Source organism: Pipistrellus kuhlii, unplaced genomic scaffold (genome assembly GCF_014108245.1).
Source record: "Pipistrellus kuhlii isolate mPipKuh1 unplaced genomic scaffold, mPipKuh1.p scaffold_m20_p_42, whole genome shotgun sequence".
NCBI classification, from domain to species: Eukaryota; Metazoa; Chordata; class Mammalia; order Chiroptera; family Vespertilionidae; genus Pipistrellus; species Pipistrellus kuhlii.
This window is the reverse complement of record NW_023425543.1, coordinates 1,169,847-1,187,692: the sequence shown is the minus strand read 5'-3', so window position 1 is coordinate 1,187,692 and position 17,846 is coordinate 1,169,847. Positions and strand designations below refer to the sequence as shown.

At 50.3% G+C, this 17,846-nt stretch overlaps 1 protein-coding gene across 5 annotated transcripts in view; it reads left to right on the top strand.

Annotated features, from left to right (window-relative positions):
• The window catches only part of AKAP13 (A-kinase anchoring protein 13), a 149,397-nt gene that overhangs the window by 91,814 nt on the left and 39,737 nt on the right, over positions 1-17,846 (top strand). For 2 of the 5 annotated variants that reach the window (XM_045572005.1, XM_045572004.1), the window contains exons 9-13: positions 6,513-6,588; positions 8,471-8,607; positions 11,453-11,823; positions 12,983-13,036; positions 16,149-16,214. In XM_045572005.1, coding sequence (XP_045427961.1) covers positions 6,513-6,588; positions 8,471-8,607; positions 11,453-11,823; positions 12,983-13,036; positions 16,149-16,214 — 704 coding nt within the window. Of the gene's footprint in view, positions 1-1,516; positions 2,094-6,512; positions 6,589-8,470; positions 8,608-11,452; positions 11,824-12,982; positions 13,037-16,148; positions 16,215-17,846 lie in introns of those variants that run through there. The other 3 variants (XM_036411775.2, XM_045572006.1, XM_036411776.2) reach the window with 3 other exon arrangements.

The following is a 17,846-nucleotide window of genomic DNA, read 5'->3' as shown; positions in this document are numbered from 1 at the left end:
CTCGGAGTGGCTGCAGCTGTGAGTTAGCACGGAGGTGGAGAATGTTTGCATTATAGCCCACCAGCCGCCGCCCTGTCCTTTGAGCCAGTTAGCAAGTGAATGCCTGGCCTGGGGAAAAGATGACTCATCAGATGTCTCCTCCCTGTACATACAGTTCCTGAAAAACCCCGTCTCCAGCTCTGCTCGCCATACCCATGGTGTTCAGTCTCTCTTCTTCCTCCTCGCTGTTGTGGCATTCGAACCCCCTCATTCACACCCTACCGGTCACCTGGCCAGTTGAGGGAAATCAGGCCAACGCCCCCGGAGACAAGTCTTTCTTCTTTCTTCCTTCCCTCTTTCTCCCTTTCCTTCCCCCAGCTCCTCCTCCTTTCCTCCTCTTTCCCCCCCAAGCATTTTCAACCTCAGTGAGGGAATGTCTGGAGTGAGAGAGTGGATTCTGGAAGAGGTCTGGCCCCGAGAATGTTCCAAAGGGTGCGGCCAGTGGGGTCTCAAACTGTAACAAACAGGCAGGAGCGGTAGCAGCCGAGCCCGGGGCTGCACGGGGCTCCCTGAGGGCTGAGAAGCCCGGGCCAGGTGACTTCCTCCGTCACAAAGAGCGCTGACACACGTCCCCATTCATTGCCCTGCTCTCCTCTCTCATTCTCTTGGAAGCCCCCTTCTGTCCATCAACCCCCTCAACACATAAAAAAAAATACGAAGCTGAACTCTTGGTGATTGTTAAACCTCCTCGGACACCTTAGTGGCCACTTCTGAACCCTAGAGAAACAGCCCTGCAGTGCTTGGCTCACATTTTTCTCCCGTGAAATCACCGGTTTGCGTTTGGCAGGGAGCTGCTCCGGCGTGCGCCTCGGCTAGTTTCAGTTTTTGGGACTCGGTGGAGAGATCCGTGTGTCGCACATGCTTGCTGGTAGTGGTCAGGGTGACATCCCCCTCCCTTCATTACCCTCCTGCTCCGACATCAAAGCATCTGGGCCACCGGACAGAGCTGGCTCCGAGGGGACAGACAGACGAGGAGGAGGAGGAGGAGGAGGAGGAGGAGGAAGAGGAGGAGGAGGAAGCAGCGGGAGAAGGAAGCCTTGTTTTTCTCTCTTTCCTTGCCGGGTGAATCAGCTGCCACCACTGCAATTAGGTTTGCAAGCCTCTGAGGCTGTGAAAGGGCAAGTCCTGACGTCCCTGTGAGCAAGGAGAAGGGGGGTTGTGCTGGGCTTGGGCAGGGCCAGCGCCCTAAAGGGGGCCGGGTGGGAGGGGGGGAGGGAGAAGGAGGAGCCTTTTCCTCCTTCTGCTCTGCTGTCATTACATATTTTCAACTTAAATCAGAACCCAGCCCTGCAGCCCGGGAGCAGACACGGACCTGGAAGACTCTCTGCTCCAGACAAGCTCTCCAAGCGTCTGCTTTTCTCTTCCGTAAAGAACATTTTTATTCCCCCCCCTTCTCTCTCTCTCTCTCTCTCTCTCTCTCTCTCTCTCTCTCTCTCTTTAAAGCAAGAACAATTTAATGGGATTTTTTTTTTTTGATGCCATCCTTTTGCAATAGCATCGTCTCCCCTTTTTCTCTCTTCTTCTGACAAAGTACACCCCGGATTTTGATTGCTTGCGCTGGTCTCTTCCCCCACGTGCGTCGGCCATTATGCTCAGCCGGTTCATTCTTAGTTTTCCTGCCGGAGTTATCGCCAGCGATGGAAACGGCGCGGGCTTCTCCTTCAGCCAAGATCCGCATAAAGTATAGCCCCGGGAGGGAGGCACGCGTTGTTTAGATTATGAATGATAAACTCATTATCCCAGCGCTCCGAAGTTGTCAGAGAGTTCTGGGTCAGGGCAAGGAACAGGATTCCGCCGGGTTCCTGTTGAATTTGTGTTTGCCCCTGTGAGGGCTCTGCTCGGGGCGCTGTCTGGCAGGCCCGGACCCCTGCAGCTCCCGGGGAGGAGCCTGGAACTCTGGACTGGCAGAGGGTGCCTGCCCCCCAAGTTCCCCGGGCACAAAGACTCTGCTCCTCTCTCCCGCGCCGGGCAGGATGTATGAGCGGCACAAGCGGCGCTACAGCCTGTGTGACATCTCCAAGGTGGACAGGACGGTGGACGTGGTATTGCTGAAGGTAAGGCCACCCGGGCTCTGTCCTCTGGATTCCCATGGCGGCGCCTGCAGCGAGAAGGGCTGAGGATTTGTGTGAGCATTGCGTGTGTGTGTGCGCGCGTGTGTATTGCGCGCGGGGGGGGGGGCGTCCAGTTGGCAATTTTAGGATTTTTAAAATATATATATATATTGTATTGATTTTTTTTTTTTTACACAGAGGAAGGGAGTAGGATAGGGAGTTAGAAACATCGATGAGAGAGAATCTCATCCTCTACTGGGGATGTGCCCGCAACCAAGGTACGTGCCCTTGACCGGAATCGAACCCGGGACCTTTCAGTCCGCAGGCCGACGCTCTATCCACTGAGCCAAACCGGTTTCAGCGATTTTAGGGTTCTTAAGGGGATATCTGGTCCTAGCTGAGCTGGTTTTGCGTCGGCCTGGGAACTTGAAGGGTCCCGGGTTTAATTCCGGTCAAAGTGATGTACCTCAGTTGCCAGGTAACCCTCCCGTGAGCGTGGGAGGTAACCAATCGATGCGTCTTTCTCATTCTCACATCAATGTTTCTCTCTCTCTCTGTCTGTCTCTCCCCCTCCCTTCCACTCTTTCTAAAATTAAAAAAATCAATGTGATGAATATCCTTGGGTGAGGATTAATAAAATAAAGGACTATGTGAACAAAAGCAGTGGGATGGAGAATGAGCAGTGAGCCACTTATTGTTTAAACATCACTGTATCTGCTTCAGAATGCATTCTTACTCCCAGGAGAACCTGCTATTGAAAATCTCCAGGGGAGAGATTCCTCCTGAGCGTTGCTCTTTCCTGCGATGTCTGTCTGTCCCTCCTCCCTCACCGCCCACCCGGCCCCATCTGTCTGGGCATCTCTCCCTGGGCTGCTTCTGTCTCCACATCTGTCTGTCTTTTGTCTCAGCCTTTTCTGCTGCTCCTGCCACCTCTTCACTCCCAACTCTGAAAGGTTTTCCAATCAGTGTGTTTGCCAGGTGGCAAGGGGGTCCTTTGGCCGGACTGACTGTTTTTCAGGTCTGGCCCAGACTGCTGATGGCGGTGTTTGTTTGCTCAGTGTGAGGTGTCTAAGCAGGATGGGGGCGGAGCCTCCGGATGGCTAATTGCTCACAGAAGGCATCCTGGGATCTAAAATTAGCAAGGGCTCCTCCAGGCAGAAGTGGGGAGTCTGGGAATATTGGGTGACTTATGGGAGTGCTTATTGGAAGTTCTGGCAAAAACAGGGGAAGTTGGAAGCCTCCCAAGTGGCTCAGGGATGCCGACCGGAACCTTCGTTCCTAAACCTGTGTGAGAACGGGGCTGGGAAGTCCAGGCAAAGCGGTAATGCATTGCCCCGTCCAGGAAATCGGGGCAATTGATTTACCAAGCTAGTCCATTGCTTGAGGCACCCCCATTGTTTCATTGGTCCATTGAGACGAATAATGGGCCCAGAAGAATCCACAGGGGCTGGTACGGGAGTGTGATGGTGACATCGTCCCTCTGTCCTCACTACCAGGTGGTGCTCTGACCTGCTGGGCCTAGCCTGGAAGCAGCCGGTCACCTGGCATTTGGAAGTTGCTCCAAGACAATATTCGTTTTAGTTTCTCTGAAATGGGATTTCCTTTATGAAATCACACCCATGTTTTAAAACGTTTGTCCTCAGATGCTCGGGAGAGCCTAGTGTTTGGGACCTCTATATGCTTGACTCTCCATCCTTTGACATGTCTGGGAGCGGGGCGTGGCGGGGTAGGGAGAGGGAGGGAGAATGACAAGAGGAAGGGGAGATAGGTCTCAGTCTCGCAGGAACATCATACATTTTTAAAAATATATATATATTTTATTGATTTTTTTACAGAGAGGAAGAGAGAGAGAGAGAGTTAGAAACATCGACGAGAGAGAATCACTGATCAGCTGCCTCTTGCACACTCCCTACCGGGGATGTGCCTGCAACCAAGGCATATGCCCTTGACCGGAATCGAACCTGGGCCCCTTCAGTCCGCAGGCCGACGCTCTATCCACAGAGCCACACCGGTTTCAGCTCCTGAGGCCATTCTTAACACAAGAGGATAGCAAGGATCAGAAACTTGGCAGAACTAGCATCCCAGAATGAAGAGGGTCAGAACCGAGGGTTAAATGGTGATTGAACCGATGTAGTCCGGGGGCCATTTCTGTTCTGCTATAATTCGGGGCACCGTTTTCTCATGTGTTTGATGAGCATACTCTAGCTGGTGATTAACACCTCGTAGCTAGTAATTCAGAGTTTCGGATGGCTGGTGGAAAGATTTGCAACCATGTTTTGTACGCACTGGATGAGAGTGGTTTACGGGGGTCCGTCCCCTTCTCCCTACTCATGATGTTCGCAGGCCTCTTGACCTCCCAGCCAACGCCAAAGGAGTGGTTTGTCCTTAACGCCAGTGTGATTTTCCAGAGAAATGCACATGCTTGGAAAGCTGGCTTGCTCTGAGAGACTCGCACATGGTCTTAAATGAGAGATACGGGAGCTGCCCCGTGACGGTCCGATTCCCTGAAAGCACTGACTCAGGTGTTGGCTCCGCTGTCCGGATGGTGGGCTCTGCTTCCTTTTGTTCCGAGCTGGACTCTGGCTGCATCTCCTGAGACGCCTGCAGAGGAAGTCAGTGCGGGCAGGGGCTGGGAAGGCAGGGCGTAACCGTGGGCCGTGTTATGAGGATGCTCGGATATAAACAGTAGCAGACGCGCTGCCAGAAACAAAAGCCAGCTCCCTCCGCGCCGAAAATATGTACAGCTCTATTTTCAGACTGATGGGAACTCGGTGTGGGCGTGGCTTACGCAATCGCCAGGGGTCCCAGGCGGGGTTGGGGCGAGGGTTCTGGCATTTCTTTGGAAGCAGTGTCTCTTACCCACGTGGCACCGGAACTCCGGGTGTTGAGACTACCTGCAGCGGCCGGCCGTGATCTTTTTGTCACGAGGACGAAATGGACAGAAGACTAACTTTGTTTTTTTATTTAGAGACTCGTGAATGTGGCCAGAGCCAGGAACTCTGTTTTGGCGACTGATCCCTCCAAAAGTTACGGCCATCTCATGGCCAAGTTTCTGTTTTCCTCATTTTGAACTACTACTTGCTCAAAAATTGGTGAATAATCTTGAACTCTTCCTTCTTCGGCCCAGTCAGTCTGTTGCCAGCCCTAATGGCTAACAGATTCCATCAGGGAAAAATCTGGAAATCTGGAGAGAGGGATCATCACCATCTATCATCTTTGTTTTTCTCTTAAAACTCAAATTATTAGTGGTCTCAACGCTATTGTTTCTTCCTGTTGGGTCTCCTAATCCGAACTTGGCCATCAGACTCAGAGCCGGCTAAGAAGGGCGCTGATAGTTCAAAGAACTGGCTTCTTTGTTCATGTAAAACCCCAGCCTCAGAGGCCACCTCTTGGAAAGGAGACTAACATGACAACATATGTGCTACATGTATGTACTCAGAGCCATGCTTTCATTCCTTGGGGCTTCTACGCTCCTCAAACACGTCTAAGGACCAGGTCTCTAATCTGGGTTGTAGTGACATGCAGTCAAGTCGCCCATGGTATTTCTTTGTTATCTTTTCAGTGTCTGTAGGTTCTGTGATAATGTCCCCCTTTAATGTCTGATACTGGTAATTTGTAACTTTTGTTCTTGCTCGGCCTCGCTAGAGTTTTATCAAAATCATTGATCTTTTCAAGGCAATCACCTCTTTGATTTTTATTTATTTTATTGTTTCTCTCTTTTCTGTGCATTGATTTCTGCAGAATATGATCTATCTCCCATGCACACTCCAAAGACTGTGTTCTGTTGTTATTGCCGGAAGTGCTCGGTGGGATTGCTAGGTCACATTGGTTGATACGGTCTTTCCGGTTTTCTGCATCCTTACGGATTTTATGTCTACTTGTTTTAGCAATTGCGGAGAGAGGTGTGTTAAAATCGCTAACGGTAACTTAAAAGTTCTATTAGATTTAATAGAAATGACTTACATGCCTAAGTTTTATCAAAAATCTCCCCAGAGCATTAATTATCGATTGCCTTGTGTGTATTGTGCAAAGGTATTTTTTTCCTTAAAATAATTTTGCCCACTTTGCAGTCCATTTTTATTTATTTATTTAATATATTTTATTGATTTTGTACAGAGAGGAAGGGAGAGAGATAGAGAGTTAGAAACATCGATGAGAGAGAGTCATCGATCAGCTGCCTCTTGCACACCCCCTACTGGGGATATGCCCGCAACCAAGGTACATGCCCTTGACCGGAATCGAACCCGGGACCCTTCAGTCCCCAAGCCGACGCTCTATCCATTGAGCCAAACCGGTCTCGGCTGCAGTCCATTTTTAAAGAAAAAGATGGGAGTGATGGAGCAGAGGATGCACTTGCAACAGCTGGAAAAGCATCCCGCCTGGCCCCACTGTCTGACACTCGGCCTGCTTTTTCCCTTCCAGATAAACCGGGAAAGCTGGTGCGCGATTGAGCCGTGTGCTGACGCAGCCCCCCTCCTGGCGCCCACGCAGAGCCCAGGTAAGCAGGGTCCCGCTCCCGCTTTGCTCGAGTGCCTGTGCCCACAATGCACCTGTTCCAGAGCCACGGTTCCCCGCCCACCCCAGGTCGTTTGATTTAGAGATCTGTTCTTCCTTAGCTTGACATACAGTAGCATAATGAAATGTCTGAGAACAGTAAACTATAAATATATGGTGTGAAGGACTAAGTCTTGTGGCTCTCACTCTTAGCTACACATTGGAAGTGTCTTGGCAGGGTTCAGCAATGGGCGCACGGGCAAAAAGGCGAAGGGGATGGAGAGGTGGAACCTTACAGTTACAACGTAAGTAGGTCACGGGGTGTCACGGACAGCATAGGGAACGCGGTCAGTGACACCGCAATAACGTACCGCCACCGATGGCTACTAGAGTCTCATGGTGATCGCTTTGTAAGGAACATAAATATCAGATCCCCGTGTTGTACACGTGGAAAGAATATGATATTTTATGTCAACTGTAATTGAAAACAGCTTCACATTCCAGAATGGAAATTAGAAAAAAAAAAAAAAAAAAAGAGTATCTGATTCACTTGCTCTGGGGTGTGGCCTGGGCATCATTCTGTCAAAGCTCCTTTGGTCGCTCCCCTGTGCGGCCAGCCAATCAGAACCGTAAGCTCTGGAAGCGTTGTCAGGGAATGAGTCTTTCCCTAAGCGCTCAGAAGGTCTCAGCAACAACACACGAGGGTGTGATGTGCTTATAGCCTGGCTTGGTATCATAATAACACAGCCCGTGGCTGTGGCTAGCTGGAGTCCCTGCTGTTTACCTGGTGACAAAGGCACGTTCCCTCCTGTCATTGTGCCCAATTGTCCCTGACCTCCCCAGCATCACCGGGTGCCATCCGGATGCCACGGTGCCATCTGTAACCCATTGCCTGTCCCTGCAGCTGCCACGAAACACTGGCCGATTCCATTCTGGCCTCTTGAGTCTACGTTACCCCCCAAAACTCCTGTTTACCTTTCCAAATTCTAATAACCTGCTCTGAAAACTATGGCGGCGGCGTCATTTACGGGCTTTTCTAGAAACCATCCGGCTGTAGTTGTATTGCATAGTCTTACATTGAACCCTCCCTCCCTCCATTCGTGGGGTTCCATAGCGGCTTAAGTCCTTCCCTATCCTGTCGCCCCGTTTCCTGCTTTGCCCCCTCCGGTCCAGCAGCGGGCACCGGCATCTCCCACGGCGACGCTCCCCGCCTTCGTCAGCGGTCCCCTCGGTCGGAGCTCTGTTCTGGGGGAGGCGTCGCTGGGGGGGGGTGGGGGGGCTGCCCACGTCCCTCTGTGGCTTTTCCATTAGAATGGCCAGGCCAGCGCTTTCCAGTCCGGGGCTGGGACGTGCGCGATCGGCTGCCAGCTGGACAGCCCGGCTCAGCACAGGGGCTGGGACAGCCTCTCTCATCCTGGCCAGCCCCCCATTTTCCCTCGGCCGCGGGACAGGGCCTTTGATTTTTCCATGTGTGGAAGGGGAAGGAGTGGAAAGCTCGCACCCACTGCTCCACCCAGTGTGTGTGTGTGTCTCAGGGTACTCCAGAAGACCCCTGATTTTTTTTTTTAATTTTTTATTTTATTTCAGAGACAAAGGGAGAGGGTGAGAGAGAAACATCAGTGATGAGAGAGAATCATTGATCGGCTGCCTCATGCACACCTCCTACTGGGGATGGAGCCCGAAACCCAGGCATGTGCCCTTGCCTGGAAATGGCACTGTGACCTCCTGGTTTATAGTCAGTGCTGTACCTCTGGGCCCCACTGGAGGCTCGGCCCATTGCTCGGCCGCCCCGTACGGTGAAGCTCCAAACCCCCAGTCTGACCGCTGGAAGGAAAGAAATGGTCATTTTAACGTATTGATTGAATCCGTCTCTTTTTTTTTCCCAGAATGCGAGAACTTCCTGGATGCCGGGCTGGGAAGGGAGTGTGCCCCCACCCGGGGTGACCTTAAAAGAGAATCCGGGAGCGACTCCGACCTCTTCCACTCACCCAGCGAGGACGTGGACAGCATCGTCTTCTCCAAGGTACCGCCTCTCGGCCTCTCGCTGGCTCTGCCGTGGTCCCTGCGGAGCAGGGTTGGGGTCCCTCGGAGAAGGAGCACCAGGTCCCCGGGGGCTTCGAACAAGGCATTGGCCCCTCTGTTTTCTGCGGCATCACTGCAAGCACTGGAAGCAGATGGAGTCAGATGACAGCGAGTACTTGTCCGCGGGCAGGAAGGCTGCATGATGTCATGTGTAAACCAACCACAGAGTCATGCTGATTAATGTGCTCAGGCCTGGAGCTCCCTGTGGAGCTGGGTGATGTCAAGCGGCTTATTTGGAACTTTCTAGATCTCTGCTAGGGAGCCCAGGCTTCCTCAGCGAAAAGCCCAGCCCAGCAGCACACGAATCACCTCGTGTTTTGCTTATAATTTGAGGCCCTCCAGGAGGGTGGAGGGGGCTTCCTTTTTTTGCTCCTAGTTGCATCGTGTTCTGCTGTGTTTCCTAAGAAACCTAGAGGCCTTTCCCCCAGCAGAGTCGGCACGGGCAGCCAGCTCTGTGCCCGCAGAAGGCTGTCTTAGCAGCGACGGGGAGGGGCAGGCGAGGCAGCTGTGAAGGCATCTGTGAGACAGTTCCTGGTGACTTTGGGCAGTGACGGGAGCAGTGCCAGTGGGTAGATACATTCTCCAGGCCCATGTGGTGGTGCCATCGAAAAGTTATGATAGTAGCATGGAGATTTGCCTGGCCGGCATGGCTCAGTGGTTGAGCATCAACCTAGGAACCATGAGGTCAGGGTTCGATTCCTGGTCACCTGCCTCCTGCATGCCCCACACCGGGGACGGAGCCCACAACCCAGGCATGCGCCCTGACCGGGAATTCATCCGTGACCTCCTGGATGTCACGACCCCGTGATACCATTTTTACTCCCCAAATTGTCTTCCCTGGTTTCACAGCTGCGCCCTCAGGAAGGCAGGAGGGCGTGAACTTCTCGGCTGGCCCTGCTGGCACTGGGATGCCCAGTGGCCTCTTCGGAGGCCTGTGGGTTCTCTCTCTTGTGCCCATGAGAGGTTTTGTGACAAATGTTTTCCCTAGCATTATCAAGACTTTGCATATGGACAGAATGGAGAAAGGCAGACTGACATTTACAGAGTACATGCTATTCACTCGGCACTGAATTTTTAAAAAAATGTGTGATCTCATTTCATGATCCCAGCAACGCTGTATGGCGGGTGGTTTTACGCTCCGAGTCCTGAGGACATAGAGGCTCCGATGGGTCATGTTTCCCCAGAATGACTCTGCTGGCAACAGAATTGAGGTTTATTCCCAGACCCGACTCTACAATTTGTTTATTTTGTCTCCTGACACCTGCTTTAATAGCCACTGATTTACATAGGAGCGCAGCCGTGGCACACGGCCCATCTACTACTTAAAAGTCTTTCTCGGTGGTCACCCCCATGTGTGCTCGCCCCGGCAGGCTGTCCCCCAGTTCCTTCCCAGGCTCCAGCCCTCCCCGCCTCCCTCGTCTGAAAGGCAATCTGTGGGAGAGCCGTTGCGACATCTTTAATGCAAACCATGCCGTCCGTGCGTTAGGTCACTTCCTGCAGCCGGCAGTGTGACTGGCCTCACAGGCCCCTGTAACGGCTACCCTGTTTGTCTCAGACTCTGTGATCCCATTCAGTCTGCCTCCTGCCTAGTAACGTGACTTCTGGGTGAGTGTTATGAGCTTCGTGTTTGTTCTCCCATCCCGGCCCCATCACTTTATAAAAAACTCTACTGCTCTGATAATACTCAGCCAGTTCTCAGTGAAGTGAGAAAAAAAGCATAGATTTCTCTTTCGTTCTTTCTTTTTTGTAAAGTCTATATTTTTATTGATTTTAGAGGGAGGAAGGGGCAGAGATGGAGAGCTAGAAACATCAGTGAAAGAGAAACGTCATCAGTCGGCTGCCTCCTGCACAGCCCCTACTGGGGATCGAGTCTGCAACCCAGGCAGGAGCCCTGACCGGCAGTCCAACCCAGTGATCTCTTGGTTCCTAGATCAGTGCTAAACCACTGAGCCACACCGACCGGTGACCTGAGTTAGAAAGGGTCAGTTAATGGGCTTCTAGTCTAGTCTGGCGGTCCCTCTGTCCGTCTGCCTATGGCTATCCATCCTCTTCATCTTCCATTTCATCCCAGTCTCTCACGTACCATTTCCGAGAGGAGAGGGATGTTTCAATCTGTAGAAGGAGGTTATTTCTCTACAATGAAATTACATATATAATTTATAATTTGGCAATGTATGCTCAGCTACTGATAAATCACATCATGTTATTTATTTATTTATTTATTTTTAAATATATTTTATTGATTCTGTACAGAGAGGAAGGGAGAGAGAGAGAGAGAGCGAGCTAGAAACATTGATGAGAGAGAGTCATCAATCAGCTGCCTCTTGCACACCCCCTACTGGGGATATGCCCGCAACCAAGGTACATGCCCTTGACCGGAATCGAACCCGGGACCTTTCAGTCTCCAAGCCGACGCTCTATCCATTGAGCCAAACCGGTCCCGGCAAAACCACATCGTGTTATTAATAAGTTGGGTATTTGGATGTCATATGCCTCTTTATTAACAGCTTGGAGATTTAAAGTTAAGTTGACAATTTTAAAGAATCTGAGTCTCGTGTTTGCTTGAAAATAAGAGGTCAGAAAGAGCATAGACCCTGGGCCATCCCTTTCCTGGGGGCCATTTAATCCAGCTGTGGTCACGCTTTCAAAAAGAAGTCGCTGCTGAAGCCAGCTGCGATCCTGCCCATCCTACCCGCCATGAAGCCACCGGCTCGATCGGGAATAGCAGGCTGTCTTCTTGGTTCTGCTCCTCAACCGCATCTGCTTCCTCTTCCTCCCCATTGCAGCCCGAGGAAGAGCAGTCCGTCTGCGATGTCACCGGATCCAGCTCTTCCACCGACGACACGGCCTCCCTGGACCGGCACTCCTCGCACGGCAGCGACGTGTCCCTCCCCCAGATGCCGGCTCTGCACAGGTCCCGAGACCAGCAGTCCCTGGACGGCTTGTACAGCCACGGGGCGGGCGCGGAGGGGCGGGAGAGCGAGAGCGAACCCGCCGGCTCCGGGGACATGGAGGAGGAGGAGATGGACAGCATCACCGAGGTGCCGGCCAGCTGCTCGGTGCTGAGGAGCTCCATGCGCTCCCTGTCCCCCTTCCGGAGGCACAGCTGGGGGCCCGGCAAGAACGCAGCCAGCGACGCGGAGATGAACCACCGCAGGTGAGGGGCCAGGCTGCGGGGTTAGTCTGTTCGTGTGTTTGTTGTTGAGGATTTCTGCTTTGGGGGTTTCAGGGGTGAAAGATGGAATACCTAAATTACATAGAAAGCAATTTCTGAAAGCTTTTCTTTTTAGCTGCATTCATGCTGTACCTTTACTTTTATTTTATTTTTTCATTAAAGCATTCACACAATAGAAAACAAGGTGTAGGGAAATATTCTTACAGCCAGATATTCTTGTCTTAGATGACAACAGTGCCAAGAAATGAGTGTTTGCTTTATATATAAATCATTTAAAAAATATATATTTTATTGATTTTTTTACAGAGAGGAAGAGAGAGGAGTAGAGAGTTAGAGACATTGATCAGCTAGCTGCCTTCTGCACACCCCCTACTGGGGATGTGCCCGCAACCAGGTTACATGCCCTTGACCGGAATCGAACCTGGGACCTTTCAGTCCTCAGGCCGATGCTCTATCCACCGAGCCCAACCGGTTTCTGCTAAGTCACTTTTCTTTATAACCCACTGTGGATCCTTTGCTGTGACCTTGACTTCAGAGCCGGGGTGGGACTTTATGGATCAGTCAGCTCAGATGAGGAAATGGAAGCTTAGATTCAATGATTTGCCCAGGGTTGCATCGTGATCCTTTGATTGAGCTAAGAGAAGACCCTATCCCCTAAATCATTTCTATTTCAGCCTGTTAATGAGACTCTCCTATTGGAGCTTAGCATTAAGGATTGCTCAGCATCACTGCCCCACTATCTCAGAGATAATGGGATGGAGTATCACTTTTAATTAGTGTGATAATGCTCCTAGGATTGCCTGCACACAGGGAAGCCTGCAATTTTAAGTGTTAAGAAAACCCTTTGTAAGTTTTGAACGGCCTTTGTTTCTCCCTATCCTTTTAGTTTTTTAATTTAGTAAACCTCTTGCAATCTGATTAATTCCTTGGAGCAAAGAGGGAGCAAAGTTAGCCCTCCACAGGAGCGGCCAGGCCCCTTGGGGTCCGATGCTTTTCTCATTCCATTTTCCATCATCTTTCCTTCCGGTGCTGCTTCTCCTTGGGGATTGTAGCTCTTCCTGGCATGATGTCTGTGTGTCTCATGTGTCTGTGTCCATTTTGTTCCATCTCACCACTGACCTCTCCCACCATTCATTTTCAGTTCAATGCGAGTTCTTGGGGATGTTGTCAGGAGACCTCCCATTCATAGGAGAAGGTACAGAGTTCACTCACTCGTTGGACTAACCATGTTGCCTCTGAGTGTGTACTAACCAGCATCTCGTTACTCTGCTTACTCCACGGTTAAACAGCTGCTTTCAAATAATGTCACGTCTGCTTCAGGCAAATAGAATACAGGAACTCAACTGTTGATGCCTATTCCATAGGAAATGGTTTATTGAATCTGGGGTTTTGATAATAACCCCAGATTCCTCCCCAACTTTCTCCAGAGCAGTTTGAGAACATGTTGGCATTGTGCCTCCAGTGGATCCGAGGGAGAAATAGGGTTTTTTTTTCCTTTCCAAAAGAGAAGGGTGGGGATGGAGAAGAACCAGAAATACCTGCTTAATACAAAGCTTAAAAGTATTAAATGAAGGCCCTAAAATATTTTCAACACTTTTTTTAAAAAAAAATTTCATTTATTGATTGATTTCAGAGAGGAAGGGAGAGGGCAAGAGAGATAGAAACATCAATGATGTGAGAGGGTCATTGATTGGCTGCTTCCCGCATGCCCCCTTTTGGGGATGGAGCCCGCAACCCAGGCATATGCCCTGACTCTGGGAATTGCACCGTGACTTTTCCTGGGTCATGGGTCAACCCTCCACCACCGAGCCACGCCAGCCGGGCACAAAGAGGTATTGTTAGCATTAGCTGAGAGTGTTTGCGGGAAGCAGACAAAGGGTGATCTTTCCCACTGTGTCTTTAAGTGGCTGCTCCCTTCCGCTCCAGAGTTAAGTGCAAAACTGAGCTCCAATACGAATATTCTCATGGATCTCAGATAACCATGGCTCTGGCGAAGTTTTTGTTCAGAGGAACGGGTCATAAGTCACGCCGGGCTTCCTATGGAAGCCCTCTAACCGAAACTCACTGAAGCCACCCGCTTGAAAACCCTGGAAGATGGCAAGCTGCTGGGCGCCGGCCAAATTGGCAAATGGCTCCAGCCGTCCCGGCCACTCGGCGACAGCCTCACCCTGAGTCACACTCTGGGAAGAAGCCGAGGCAAACTTTTAGGTTTGGTATGAAGCCTTCACTAGTAAAACGGAAACATTCCAACAAGTATTAAAAGAGATATCTGTAATGCCAACAGTAAACAATATATATATTTTTTTTAAATGGGGGAGAGGAATAGGGATTTTTTTTTAAACCTAGGACTTTTTTTTTTAATTTTAAAAAAAATATATTTTATTGATTTTTTTTCTTTTTACAGAGAGGAAGAGAGAGGGATAGAGAGATAGAAACATCGATGAGAGAGAATCATCGATCAGCTGACTCTTGCATACCCCCCTACTGGGGATGTGCCCGCAACCAAGGTACATGCCCTTGACCGGAATCGAACCCGGGACCCTTTGGTCCGCAGGCCGGCACTCTATCCACTGAGCCACACCGGTCTCGGCTAAACCTAGGACTTTCTATTTTGAAAACAAAGCCCAAGAACCAGTAAATGTACCCCTCCCCCGCTTCCCCTCTCCCCTTTCCCCCTTCACCACCACCTGGGGAATCGGGAACATTAGATGCTCTCAGAAATGCCCTTCTCTGCGGAGGTGTTTGCTGCTGTTGGCAGGGCCGGGTTCCTGCTGCTGTAGGACCATCTGCAGCTTCTGGGCTCCTGGGAAAGCATGTCCCTCTGTCTGTCTGCCTGTGGCTATCCGTCCTCTTCATTTTCCATTTCATCCCAGTCTCTCATGTACCATTTCTGAGAGGAAAGGGATGTTTAAATCTGTAGAAAGAGATTATTTCTATATAAGAAAATGATATACGTAATTTATAACCTGGTAACGTATGCTCAGTTTCTGATTAACCACATCGTGTTATTATTAAGTTAGTTCTTTAGCTGTAATATGCCTCTTTATTACCAGCGTGGAGGTTTACAATTTAGTTATCAATTTTAAGGAATCTGAGTCTCGTGTTTGCTTGAAAACCACATGGAAATTCACTTCTCCTTATGCTAGTGAGTTACCAGTCAATCTGACCTTGCTCTTCAGGCTAGTGGTGTGCCCAGCTGTGTATGTCCACTTCCTGCTTCTGCCCTGGGGGCCTTTGTACTATCATTTTAATCTGATGTAGAGTGTTTTTCAATGGAAAGTATTTAAAAATTATATTTATATGAAAGATTTTTACTTTTAAAAGGGCCATGGGGTACCTCTTATATTTTCCTCCTCTCCTCTCTCAAAAACCCCCATTTGTCAATCAAAGAAAGTTACTAGGTGTATATATAGTAGGTGCTCCCTTTTCCACGGGGAATAAGTACCAAGACCCACAGTAGATAGTACCAAACCCTATATATATATACTGTTTTTTCCATATGGACCTATGATAAAGTTTAATTTATAACTTAAGCACAGTAAGAGATTAACAACAACAACAACTAAATAACAAAACAGAACAGTTACAGCAATGTTTTGAGGCATTTCTCTCTCTCTCCTACTCCCTTCCTCTCTAAAATCAATAAAGATGTACTTTTTAAAAAAAGAACATTCTTTTAAAAAAAGAATCCCTTTATTATTAAAATGCGAGGAAATGCGACCATTGTTATATGCTTTAACGTTAGCAACTAAGAGCCCCCTAGAGTAGGGTTTGAAGACGGACGTGTGTCTTGACTAAGTTTCCTTATTCTGCAAGATTTATAAATCGTCTGGTTTAGATGGATCCTTACTGGAAACACATGAAAAACATGGGTGACTCACTCAGTGAGCTGCCCCCGCAGTGTAGTCTGTCACTGTTCCTTTTAGTTAAGGCCTGGAGATGCTGGGGGGAGATCAGAGACCGTCCCCAGTTACGGAGGCTGAAACACCCCCAATGGCAGGCGGCCAGCAGGGTGGGCTGTTGTCTTCAGGCTTCCCTAGAAGTAACGGGTTTCACATTGGCTTGGTCCCCCTGCAAAGAACTCACGCGATCACATCCTGTCGATGGGCATCAATAGAACAGTGTGTAGATTCCCTGGTTTCTGTTCTGGCCTCTTTCTAAGAAAAATGTTGCGTTTCTAGTTTTTTGGATGTTCAGATAAATCCACCTGTCTCTAACTACGCCCTTTCTTTTTAAACCCATCACCCCGTCCCCGCCTCGTCTCTCCTCCCTCCGTCTCTATTTTCTGTCACTGATGTCATCCCCAGTATGAGCTGGTGTCCCTCTGGCGTGCAGTGCTCTGCTGCCCTGAGTGCCGACTTTAATTACCGAAGGTATGGTATCGTTCCGTGTCCAGCCCCACGGGGGACCAGAGCGTGGCGCGTGGGCTTTGGCTTGGCCTGGCTTCCCTGGCTGGCTGGCGTCTGCGGCCTGCTTCGGCTGTGCGCGCACTGTCCCGTGGCCTTGCTCTCGGTGTCGCTAACCCGGTTGGGGGGCACATCCCGTTTGACTCAAGAGGCTGTGATTTGGTGTCTTCTGCAGACGTGTCTCCATGTGCGCTTGCCCACGTCTCTCTGTGTTTTGGTCTCCCCTCATTCCCAGACCCTAGGAATTCCCACTGCCTGACAGACACCACCTCCCACCCATCCTTTTAGACCCCAAATTCGGACTCCGAGGTTCATGTTCTTCTCTTTACTGAGTAGTAGCCAGATTTTATTTCTGAAACATTTACGGGGTTAAGTTTCGTGGGAAGCATGGGTCTGGCTTTCTCAGGCTTTCCAAATCCCTCACAATAGGAGACTAAATTTCTTCTTCATTAGCCCTGTCTTCTCATTCCCAGTATTAAGAAGTGGCTTTTACCAGAGACGTTACTCGTCCTCGGAGTTAGTCATGACTTCTATTGTCAGATGGAAATAAGGAAAACAAAACTCATTGTTTCACTTACCCCCCTAGAGAAAACAGAGGCATATGGTTCCAATTCGGAGTAAGTAAATTTGTGAAACAAAAAAAGCAAATAGAAGCCTTTCTGGACTGGCGTTTGTGAGTTATTTGTAGCAATTAACTGTGCAGTTTGAGCAGAAGGAACTAAACAGCTCCAGTCTCCCTTCAAACACAGTCCAGCTGCTTATTTGAAGCAGCGTCCTCTGTCGCTGGGACAGATGTGGGCCACTCCGGCTTCAAACCCGAGGACGGGAGGGTCTGACCTTCCCTGCAGCCACCTGCTTCTACAAAGTGCTTTTCACTCTGCAAACCGCAGAATTCTTCACTCCAGGGGTCCCATTTTGGATGCCAAACCCTGACTTTGCCCTCCTCCCCACCCCCCGCGCCACCCCCTCAATCACTCAGGACAAAACAATTAGGACTCTTGGACTCATTGGCTTTCAGCTTCTGTTTTTGGGGCGCCCTGTGGGCCTGTCTGCAGCTAACAGTCGCGGGGAGCAGTTGTGTGGCCAGGAGCTCACCAGCGAGAACGCTCCGGAGTGGCACTTGGGTGGATGCCTCCCTGTGAAGCCGTAGGGCTCAGCCAGACGGGGTTGAACGTGCCTTTAGGAAGGTCCACCTAACGGTCTCGGTGGCACCTCTGAGAGTCGCCTTTGCCATCCGGGGTTACTTACGCTCATTCTCGATGCGTGCCATCTGGTTATTTTGGCATTCGCAGAGTCAGATTCCGGCAAAGGTCAAGGGAAAACACGTCAATGAAAGATTCGGTCTAGTCTGTCAATATGATCTATTGAAAAAGAATCTTGAGAAAATGACCTCAGATGGTCCAGTACTTGAACAGTGGAAGGAGGTAAGCAAGTCTACACGCAGTGCCCTCTCCCGGCACGCCACGCCTGCCTGCGCGGGGCAGGGAGGCGGTGCGTGTCTGTGCCGGGCCCCGGTGCACGGCCTTGATGCGTGGCATGGACATAGCATACGCGAGAGATACCACTAAAGGGTATCTTTCTTCCTGAGATTCGGCGATG